General features: G+C 42.9%; 1 protein-coding gene across 1 annotated transcript; it reads left to right on the top strand.

The window, feature by feature from the left end:
* The first annotated feature begins 2,697 nt into the window (after positions 1–2,697).
* Positions 2,698–4,856, top strand: LOC109923001 (transcription factor Jun-like). Its single transcript, XM_048593070.1, has one exon. It carries the CDS (start codon positions 3,405–3,407, stop codon positions 4,398–4,400), a length of 996 nt encoding a protein of 331 aa, XP_048449027.1. The 5' UTR covers positions 2,698–3,404; the 3' UTR covers positions 4,401–4,856.
* Positions 4,857–11,763: the final 6,907 nt, after the last annotated feature.

Below are 11,763 nucleotides of genomic sequence, written 5' to 3'. Positions count from 1 at the left end.
CTTATTTTCAAATTTCCTTTGAAAGAGCTACTTGTTACTGGAATATAGTTCCACAAGCATGAAGGCCCTTGTCTAAAATGTCTTTATTTCCAATACATCAATTTTTAAAGAAAGGATAACATGCATAGTGAATTTTTAAAAGGGGAAACACTTGCATTTTTATGGGGCTTTTCACCCCAAAACACTTTATAACCAATGAAACACCCCTTGTAATGTAGTGACTGTTGTGATATAGGGAACATGGCAGGCAGCTGGTGGACAGCAAGCTCCCACAAACGGCCGTGCATTACCAACTAGTTTTTTTCATAAATTAGCCAGAGAGGAGAATGACAAAGGTTTGCTAATAACATTGAACTGAATACTTATTATAATCAGTTAAGGCAAAGCACAACCCACAAAGTAAACAAAGTAATGCTGAACTATATTGCCTCATCAGCAGGGTATAAATTAGCCTGAAGCTTCATGTCAGGCCATGCATGCAGCACTGCATTATATACTTGTGTCAGTTGAGGTTCAGTTGATAGAATTCTAGTCTGTGAGTCAAAATGGGTTCAATTCCCATTCCAGAATCTAGGCAGACACTGGGAGAGCGCTGAACCATCAGAGGTTGCATCTTCCAGGTGAGACTTTAAGCTCGAGACTTATCTCAGGCAGATGTTGCAGTTCCTATGACAGTGTTTGAAAGAACTGCAGGGGAGGTCTTTTCCCCAGGACAGGGGAATCCAAAACTAGAGGGCATAGGTTTAAGGTGAGAGGAGAGAGATTTAAAAGGGACCTAAGGGGCAACTTTTTCACACAGAGGGTGGTGCGTGTATGGAATGAACTACCATAGGAAGTGGTGGAGGCTGGTACAATTACAATGTTTAAAAGGCATCTGGATGGGTATATGAATAGATAGGGTTTAGAGGGATCTGGGCCAAATGTTGGCAAATGGGACTGAATTAATTTAGGATATCTGGTCAGCATGGATGAGTTGAACCGAAGGGTATGTTTCTGCGGTGTACATGTCTATGACTATGACTCTATGACTCCATCCCTGACTCCTGACCAATTTATCCCTCAATCGGCATCACTAAAGACAGATTATCTGGTTATTTATCACATTGCTGTTTGCGGGACCTTGCTGTGTGAAAATTGGCTGTTGTATTTCCTGCATGATGTGGAAAGTATTCAATTGGCTGTAAAGCATTTGGGGGTGCCCTGAGGGTGTGGAAGGCACTATATAAATGAAAGCAATTATTTGTCCCAGATTGGGTTACTGAAGCATAGATAAAATATTCAAAAATTAGATGTAAAGGTAATTCAGATTAAGGCTAGGGTGGCAACTCTTAATGTCTTGGTTATTTTGGAAATGCTTCAAGAGTTCGCAGTCTTCACCTTGAAGGTGAAGGGGATATGAATGTAAACACTTATAGATGTATAACATAAAACCGGAATAGAAAATAAATAATCCAAGCACTGGCAAATGGGATTAGAATGCAAGGGATGGATTTAAGTACAAATTAGTAAAGGTTTCCAACCTTGGGGAAATAGCCATCATCATAGAATCCTTACAGTGTGGAAGCAGGCTGTTTGGCCCTTTGAGTCCATACCGACCCTCCAAATCCCCTTTCATGCAAAGGGTCACTAGCACCTGGGATGTCCTTAGAGTATGGTGGTAGAGGCAGCTGCATGCTCTTCACTTGCTGTGGGAAGTGTGAACTCACTCGGTCAACTGATTTCCTTCCCACATCCCATCCCCACCTCTGCTTACTTGGGAGAGGTTTCAGCCTAGGTACTTGCTATTTGACTGTGAAAGCCATCAAAGTTCAGCCTGTCCCTCCCTCAGCACCAACAGGGTAACCATCTGAATTCTCTAATCATTGATGAATTGAGCGCACCGGAGAGGTGGCTAATGTTGTTTCAAAGATAGTAGGAACAGCAGATGCTGGAGAATCTGAGATAACAAGGTGTAGAGCTGGATGAACACAGCAGGCCAAGCAGCATCAGAGGAGCAGGTAGGCTGACGTTTTGGGCTTAGATCCTTCTTCAGAAAATTTGATTGTGTTCATCCAGCTCTACAACTTGTTATATCAGAGGTGGCTAATGTCTGTGTTATAAGCAACAGGTCGATAAACAATCTTGGCTCCTGGAATGATTTGATATGATTTGATTTATTGTAGTCTCATGTACCTAAGTACAGTGAAAAGCTTTGTTCCACAAGCAGTACAGGCAGACCATAGCAAACAAGGACATACAGATTATTGGGTGCTTAGACAAAGCAAGGCACATAAGGTTAACAGTTGCACAGGAGGCATGCAAAGCAAGATCAACAATGATCAGAACGATCAGGTGCACGAATTTTAGCTCTCCTGTACCCCACCCACTACCTGAAATCTCTGTGTGTGGCATCTCTCCTGCTGATTCCTGCTGCCTCGCCCTCTTTTTAACCGCCCAACAAACAATACATTCTTTCAGCTTACGGCCATTACTTATCCTCAGCCAACAGCGCTTGAAACAGATGATCTGGTCATTGTCAAGCCTTGTTGATTGTGGAATCCTGCTATGCACAAATAGTCTTGATGTGTTCCCTACATCTTAGCAGTGAGTGACCACATTCCAAAACAAAAAACAATGCATCACTGGCTACACATCGTTGTGGAGTGCGGTCGGTAAAGTCGCTATATAAATGCACGCATTTTTAACGGAATGGTCCTTGATATTTTTCATTTACTCATGCAACATGTGCGTCCCTGACCAGGCCAGCATTTATTGCCCATCCCTCATTGCCCAGAGGGCAGTTAAGGGTCAACCACATTGTGTACTTATTTCTACCTGAACACAACTCCACCTCACACCCCAAAAATGCTCCCAGTCCTGAAAATACGCGAATCCTTTCTAGTGCACTGTTCTGCAGAAAATACAAACTGGCATCTTAGGGTTCAGTAAGAAGAGGGTTAAAGCGTCGGAAGCCCTCTAGTGGTATGTACTGTCAAGGAGCGAAAACGAGAGACAGAGAAAAACACACACAAAACCAATCAGTGGGCAGGAACAGTGACATCACCCCGGCTATTTAAGAAGTCATGGCAACACAAGAACCTGCACTAGACTGGAGGATGTTAGAGTAGCGAGAAAGAGAACTCGCATCCCGGGGAACAAGCGATAGCTGACTGATCACACCATCAGTTGAACGAGAAGGGACATTGTTTACCAACTTGCGGAGACCCCAGCAGGAAAAGGGAAGAAAGCTGCTGATTGTGTGCGTGAAGGGGACATAAGCCCTGACACTTGTGGGGGCAAAGAGAGAGAACTTCACGCTTGTCCTCCAGAGTCCAAGAGGGGGACGGACTGACTGACTGTGTTTTGTGTTGTCTCTCACTCTGTGCCCCAGCCTCCAGCCTGTGAGAGAGAATCTGCCCCTCTATATGTCTACAAAGATGGAGCAGCCTTTCTACCACGATGACACCTTCCTGGGGGGCTACGCGAGCCCCGAGGGTGGTCTGCACGATTACAGCTCCAAGTACCTGAAGCAGAACATGAGCCTGAACCTGGGCGAGCCGGCTCGCTCGCTGAAGCCCCATCTGCGGGGCGCTGAGGAGCAGCTGCTGGGCGCCCCCTCGGCTGCTACCACTGCCGCCGACGTGGGGCTGTTGAAACTGGCGTCTCCGGAGTTAGAGCGGCTCATTATCCAATCGAGCAATGGGGTGATCACCACCACGCCCAGCCCAGGCCAGTATTTCTGCGGACGGAACATCACGGACGAGCAGGAGGGATTCGCCGACGGCTTCGTCAAAGCGCTGGAGGAGCTGCACAAGATCAACCATGTGGCGCCCAATGTGTCCATCTCGTCCAGCCCGGGCATGAGTTGCACTAGCGCCGCCCCCGTCCACGGCGCTTACGGTTCCTCCGAGGTACCGCCGGTGTATACCAACCTGACCGCTTACAACGCAGGAGGCAGCGGCACCGGGACCGCCGGCTACCCCAGCGCCACCATCAGTTACCTGCCCCAGCCTCACGCCTACGGCGGAAGCCCCCTGCCCCCGGTAGGAGGCGTCCAACTCGGCGGTCCGCCGCCACCTCGGCTCCAGCGCCTGAAGGAGGAGCCGCAGACCGTGCCCGAGGTGCAGAGCCGCGGCGAGACGCCGCCGCTGTCTCCCATCGACATGGAGAGCCAGGAGCGCATCAAGGCCGAGAGGAAGCGCATGAGGAACCGGGTGGCCGCCTCCAAGTGCCGCAAGAGGAAGCTGGAGAGGATCGCCCGGCTGGAGGACAAGGTGAAGACGCTGAAATCGGACAACGCCGGCTTGGCCTCCACCGCCACCGTGCTGAGGGACCAGGTTTCCCAGCTCAAACAAAAAGTCATGACTCACATCAGCAGTGGCTGCCAGATAGTATTAACTCAGAAAATACAGGGCTTCTGAGAAAGAGCGGACTGGGCAAGCCGGAGAGACTATGAGTTTAAAAAATTTTTTTCAGGAAAAAAAGAGAGGAGGGAGTGAAAAGGAAATCTTTTTTTCTCTAATGACACTGGAACTCCCTAGAAAGTTGCATGTGGTTCGGTTGTGAAGCGTGTTGAGGGTAACAAACGCTGAATTAAGTCTGTAATACCAGATAACAGGCAGAGAACTAACTGTCCACATCGGTCAAGCTAGCACAGGAGAAAGGTTTTTTTTAAAAAAAATGGTCATTTTGTTCTTTGTCTTGACTAAAGAAGGACGCTGACATTTCTCTCGAAGCTGCACAGTTAATTTGTAAATTCCTCTTGTTTTTTTGAAAAAAATGTTGTTTTAGTTTGTAACAAACTCAGTTCAATTTTGTGTTTTTTTGACAAATTCTTCATGTTTTTAAGTATTTAAGTAAATAGCTTAAACTGTGAACTTTTCCAGGGTTGTTGATCTCTTCTTTCAATTACATGCTACAGACCGACCCCGAGTTGCTTCCCCTGCAATCAGAACTTCCTGGATTTTTGTTGCTACAAGTAGCGATCACATGACTTCTTCCTGGGAACAGATTTAGGAGGGGGTTATTACAATCGGGATCATTAGTGTAAATTGCCAAACTCCCTGACTGTTTGTTGTTTTTTGTTACTGCCTAGTTCAGCTATGCCCTCAGGTACAAGCACCCCGATCCCATTCAACATTTTTCTCCCCCCAGCGATTCAAATTGCCTCCCTGACTCAACTTGCCAAAAGCAAAGGAGGTTTCATATTTACGTGGAGTCAATGGTTCCACAAAACGCTAGGTTTCTGGAGTGAAGGTGGACGGTTGAAAGGTCTCCTTCCAGGGCTGCTATGGCATAGTGGTAATGTACCTACCCCTGGGCTAGAAGGTTCTCCTCCAAATCCTGTATGACCCAGAGGTGTATTGTAACATGTCCAAAACAGGTCGATGGAAATGAGCCTTTTTAGTTACGTTCTAAAAATTAAAGGGAAGGTGATAATATGGCAAATTGCTGTTTGCTGTTCTTGTTTTACAGTAGATTTGGGGTTTTTTAGGTTAGGATGTTTATAGTTGGTCCACTGGGTTATGGAGGGGTTCCTGCTCCCGGTGGCATTGTTGGTTGACCGTGGTTTATGGGAAAGGTGGGATGGGATTTGGTTGTTACGGGTTTTGGTAGTGTCTCTATTTCTGAGCCGGAAGGCCTATGTTCATGTCCCAACTGCTTCAGATGTGTGTAATAATACCTTTTCAACAGGTTGATATAGAAAATATAAATCCTTTGATAGACTTGGAGACCAAAACTTCATACAGTACACAATGACTTCATTAAAACCCTATTCTATTGTTCTGATGCTCCTACATGGTCAACTAGCCTGCTCACTTTTCATTCTTTGTATAAGTATGGACAGCAATCAGTGGATTGAGGTACCAAAATGTCAATCAACCTGGAACCCAGCAAGGAATTCAATTCTTCAGCAGAGACAATAGAACAAACTGGGGGAATAGGACAATGAACTATTGAAGAGTCATAGTCATACAACATGGCAACTGACACTTTGGTCCAACTAGTCCAAGCTGAACATAATCCTAAACTAAACTAGTCCCATCTGCCAGCTCCTGGCCCATATCTCTCCAATCCTTTCCTATTCATATATTTATCCAAATGTCTTTTGCTGAAGAAAGCTGACATATAACCAAATAAAGTCTTTTGAAATTATGGAAGGATTTGACTGGGGATACAGAGAATAATTCAAGACCATCAATATAATAGTCATCAGGAAATTCAATTCCTAGGGGGAAAAATATTCAAACCGTAGCGAGAATGTGGTATTCACTACCACGGGCAAGGAGTACTGACACATTTAAAGGAGAAATTCAACTATCTTTTGAGGAAGAAGGAATAGAGATTTAATATGGTAGAGTTAGATGAAGAAAGGGTAAAGTAGACAGAAGTGGAACATAAACGCTGGCATTGACTACTTAGGCTGAATGGCCTGCTTGTGTCATATATCCTGTACTATTCTATGGAAATGAAGAGTGGAAACTCGAGCTGTACTTTCTAGAGACACATTCCAGTGATGTCTTCTCAAAGTACAAAATATTAAATGGTGTAGAGAATGTGAACCTAGATTGTAAACCAATCTATTGTGTCCAAAGGACCAAAGTGCACAAGCAATTTTGAAATACAATTAGAAAGAATCTCCTCGCCCAAAGAGTAATAACTGTGTAGAGCAATCTTCAAGATCTAACCTCAGAGCTTATTTCAAAACATTTGGAATAGTAAATTGAGAGTGATCTATTACAGAAACGAGCCTTAAAGATATTGATTGTCTTCTTATTCTTGGCTGAGCCTGGATTATTTTGGGAAGGGACACAAAGTGTGCTCTTGAAGTCTGATAGTGATGTGGCCACTGCCTATGATGCAGTGATCAGAATATTCAATCAAAGGATTAGTTGGTCCTTTGGTTTGGCATTCAGTGCCTGAAACAGAATGTCATAATGCTAGTACAAACACCTAATAGAGGCATAGAGATGTACAGCACAGAAACAGACCTTTTGGTCCAACCATCCATACCGATCAGTTATCCTCAATTAATCTAGACCCATTTGCCAGCATTTGGCTCATATCCCTCTAAACCCTTCCTATCCATATGCCCATCCAGATGCCTTTTAAATGTTGTATCAGCCTCCACCACTTCCTCTGGTAGCTCATTCTGTACACACACCACCCTCTGTGTGAAAAAGTTGCCTCTTAGGTTTCTTTTAACTCTTTCCCCTTTCATCTTGAACCTATGCCCTCTAGTTTGGGACTCCCAAGCCCTGGGAAAAGGACCTTGGCTAGTCACCCTATCCATGCCCCTCGTGATTTCATAAATTTAAAGTCTATCAAGTGATGTGTGGTGGTAGTGTCCCCAACTCTGAGCTAGGAGGCCTGGGTTCAAGTCCCAGCTGTTCCAGAGGTGTGTCATTACTACCTTGAACAGGTTGATTATAAAATTTCAGTAATATTTTATTTGTTGAACTACATTCTATTGAATATTTCTTTGAATGTAGGCATCGTCAGGTTAGGAAGAGGGAAATATCAGCCTGCTATTGGCTCCTGATCCCATCAAGTGATCCCTCTTGGAAAGGGAATGCAAGACATTAGCATTTCCAATGAACGTTTTATCATCTTGGAAGTGTAGTTACTGCTGAGATGTAGGGAATACAGCATCTAACTTCCACACATCACACGTCTCACAAATATTAAGAAGCAAGTGTAACCACATAACGTTTTTTGGATGAGAGATAAATATTTACCAAGAGAGCAATAGAAGTCCTGCTGTTCAAACAAATGACTTTTATACCCAACTGGAAGGGTAATCCATCCTCAGTTCAGTGTTTCATTTGATAATGCAGTAGGTCCCGTGCTCAAGTGTCTGGAATGGGGCTGATCTCTATCTTCTGACTCCAAGAAATGAATGAACCAAGGGTACACCAGACAGCAGGTATAAGCTGAGTAGAAGATAAGGCCCAGCTGTGATATTTATGCATTTGACTGACCAGTTAATGCTTACTGTCCATGTTTTCACATTAAAATAGTCACTGGAGGTGCCTGTAGAATTGGGCTCCAGACTCAGGCCTCTTGCGAAGATAGGGAAGAAACACTTATACTCAAGGGCAATTAAGGATGGACAATAAATACTGGCAAAGCTAACAACAACCACTTCTCACGACTGAATTTAATACTCATAACTCATATAACCTATTTTTTAAATCAACCTGTATGGATATGTTACAACACACCCCACAGCTATCACATCCTGAAGCAGGACACCACCACTGCGCCACAAGACCACAGGCATCTGCATTTTTAGCACACTTTCAAAGGGTTAACCAACTAAACAGCCCTGGAACCATAATGTGCCTGAACAGAAACTATTTTACTGAATAATTGTAAGGTTTTCCCTAATGAAACATTACAAGCTCTGTTTACAAGCAACTCCTTTGTAAAACAAACAAAAAATGCTTCAAGAAAAAGAAAGTCATGAACATATAATTTGATCATAAGTTAGGGGTTAGGAATTGTAAACTCAGAAATTCTTGGCCATTAAAGAAATGAATGCCGAGTGTTTAGCGGCCAATTCTTTTACAGTGTAATGAATGAATTTTGAACCTTTTTAAACTGCAGAATAAAATGAGATTCATTTGTAGCCTGACCACTGTTTGTTCCCCATGTCACCTGAAAACACTTACTTCTTATGGGGTTACAATCCCAGGAGCACTAGAAGCCCTTGTTCAATTGATCATGAGTGAGCAATGAATGCCAATGGGCTAACTGTGGAAAACATCACAACCCTATTCAATCTTGCTTCCAAATAATATGCCATGCACCTTTTTTTCTAGACAGAATCACTAGGTAGTGATCAGGAGCAAAAAAGAACTCAGCTTGTTTGTTCTGACCAATTACCAAGGGACAGTTCACCAAATTAAAACACTTCAGCTAACATTCCATTTGAGATTTGTAACACAGCACAGACTGTGCATCAATCCAACACCTTACATGGCTGAGATTAAATTCGTCAATCACCTTGGGCTACAAAGGTGCTGAAAGCTTCAGCAAACTTAAGTCCCCATATCTATTTTGACTTTACTATCAAAAATAATAAATGTCTTTCTTCTAAGAAACAAATTCATGAAAAATTAGTTAATTAATTTACTAATGCATTTCACAAGTTTAGGACATCCCAAAGCATCTTTCTATTAAGTACATTTGAAGTGTAGAAACAGTTGCCAATTTGCACACAGCAAGTTCACTCAAGCAAGAATGTGATAATGTCTACATCATTCATTTAGTGATGTTGATTGATGAACCAATATTGGACAGGACATCGGGAAGAACTGTCCTGCTCTTCTTCAAAATGGAAACATTTACATCCACTGGAGAGAGGCAAATGAGCCTTGGTTTGGTTTTTCATCCATTTGTCACCTTTGACAGTCCTGCACACCCTCGGTCACTGGGGTTTTGTGCTAAAAGTACACAAAGAACCTTTTATTAAAGTCTAAATACAGGATATTTCATATCTGTCAAATGTGGAGATAGAGAGAATATTTCCCCTTGTGAGGCAGTCTACAAGGAGAATCTATAACTTTAGGATAAGGTGTGGCAGATTTAAAACAGAGATAAGGAGGGATTGCTTCTCTCAAAGTGCCCTGAATCTGTGGAATTTCCTACCCCAGAATGTGGTGGATATGTGGACACTGAATATGTTTGAAGAGATAGACAGATTTTTATCAAGTAATAGGTTGAATGGTTATGGAGAGTGAACAAGAAAGTAGAGGTGGAGATAAGGTTAACCATGATGGTATTAAATGGTGGAGCAGGCCATAGAGGCTGAATGACCTGCTCCTGCTCCTAGACCTTATGTTCTTACCTGTTGTTGAAAAACAGAAGGTTCTGTGTTTACTTACCAAAGGGGTAATGTATCAAGACGGGATGGGGAAGCACTGAGCGAGGGATAAGAGTTATTTTCAAACTGGGTTGAAGAATTCAATTGAATCTTCAATTCAAGATGTGAGAGCATGAGATTGATGTCTTCAATCAATCATGCCTAGATTTGATAGAATATCGTATTTGGGTAGGATGTGCTTCTTTACTTGATTGCAGTGTGTTTGGCAGAATTTTAAATCAATAAGTTCATTATCATTGTATCACGCAGCTGCGTAGAGGTCGAGACAGAGGCCTCACCCGATGGACCTTGTTGCTTTTTCAGCTATTACCTTCTCACAACACAATACAGATACAGACAACACGGTTCTGAGGAAGGGTCACTGGACCCGAAGCACTAACTCTGATTTATCTCCACAGACGCTGCCAGGCCTGCTGAGTTCAGTTCAGATTTCCAGCAGTGTTTCGCTTTTATATCGTCTGTACTTTTATGTAGGGGGGCAAACAAAGACAAGATCAAAAATCAATCTTCTCGTAAGGGAATTTCGAAATTCGGTGGGAAGAAACCATTGTTGCGTATCATAATGCTGTGTTTGGCATTGATTATATATCGTTCAAAGTATCTAAACTGAGAAAAAGAATTCTTTTTTATTTAACAATATTTTCTTGTCTTGTTCAATACATTGAGAACGATGTTTTTAATATTTAATTCAATTTTAATTTTTAAAATGCGTTAAATATATGTTAGCGTATACTTGAACAAACAGATTGTTTCTGGCAGGTTATTGCAAAATCTGCTGACGGGTACAAAGGCTGACAGTGAATTACAGCCGTTTCCTGCCCTACCCTGAAGTTGTGTAAAAGCTTGAAGTTGCAACAGTGTTGGCAGCGTGACGTGCTTCGCCGAGCGTGTGACCGGGGCTTTCCGCTCTGACGTGCGGAAACCAACTCCATATTTGGGCAAAAGCGGAACGGCGAGTGACGTCAGAGAGGCTGGCTTTCCGGGAACCCCCCTCGTAGGTGTGCGGATCCTGAGCAGCTGGGAGTTTCCAGCCTGGCATTTCAAATGCGTACGATCCTCAAAAGAATATAGACCGTTTTATTTAAAAAAAGCAACAACAACAACAAAAAAATTCCCTCCGATTTGCAAGTAGGTCTATTTTTACAGACAGACACTTGAAAAAAACAAATGCTACTTGGGGCTGAAAATAATTTAATCCAAAACAAGGAACAAAAACAAAGTTGCTGGAAAAGCTCAGCAGGTCTGTGAAGGAAAAAAACAGAGTTAACGTTTCGGGTCCGGTGACCCTTCCTCAGAACTGTTTTTTTTTCCTTCACAGATGCTGCCAGACCTGCTGAGCTTTTCCAGCAACTTTGTTTTTGTTCCTGATTTATAGCACCCGCAGTTCTTTCGATTTTTTTAAAATCTAAAACAAGCCTTACAGCAAAAAATTCGTCCCGTTTACCAGCAGTACTGAAATATGATTTCCAGTTTCTGTTACAGTTGAAAAAAAACTCCCTTAAAACAACACAAGTTTGGATAGGACATTTAAAGGCCTTAAATAATAAAAGAAAACAAACTGCTCGAGAAACTCTGCAGTTCTGGCAGCTTCCATGGAGTGAGAAGCAAAGCCAGGCCTGCTAAATTTCTCTTGCACTTTCTGTTTATACCTTCCTTTGGCTGATCCTGAATAGCTCTCTGACAGAACAGACGTTGCTTCAGTCCGAAAGTAATCGAACCAGTGTTTAAAAAAAAATTTGAGATGTGATAAGGCATTAATCATAAACTGCCTAGTACATTTTTTTTGTTGTACTTACCTGGCGAGTGATAATGACACTGGACTAATAATCCACAGATTGACCCCAGGCTAATACTTTCATGGACATGAGTTCAAATCAGCAGTGGCAGAATGTTCA

The sequence above is a fragment of the Rhincodon typus genome, unplaced genomic scaffold (assembly GCF_021869965.1).
Source record: "Rhincodon typus isolate 14 unplaced genomic scaffold, sRhiTyp1.1 hic_rhity00002292, whole genome shotgun sequence".
In the NCBI taxonomy this organism is placed as follows: Eukaryota; Metazoa; Chordata; class Chondrichthyes; order Orectolobiformes; family Rhincodontidae; genus Rhincodon; species Rhincodon typus.
Note: the sequence above shows the minus strand (reverse complement) of the source record. Positions and strands in the feature narration are given on the sequence as shown.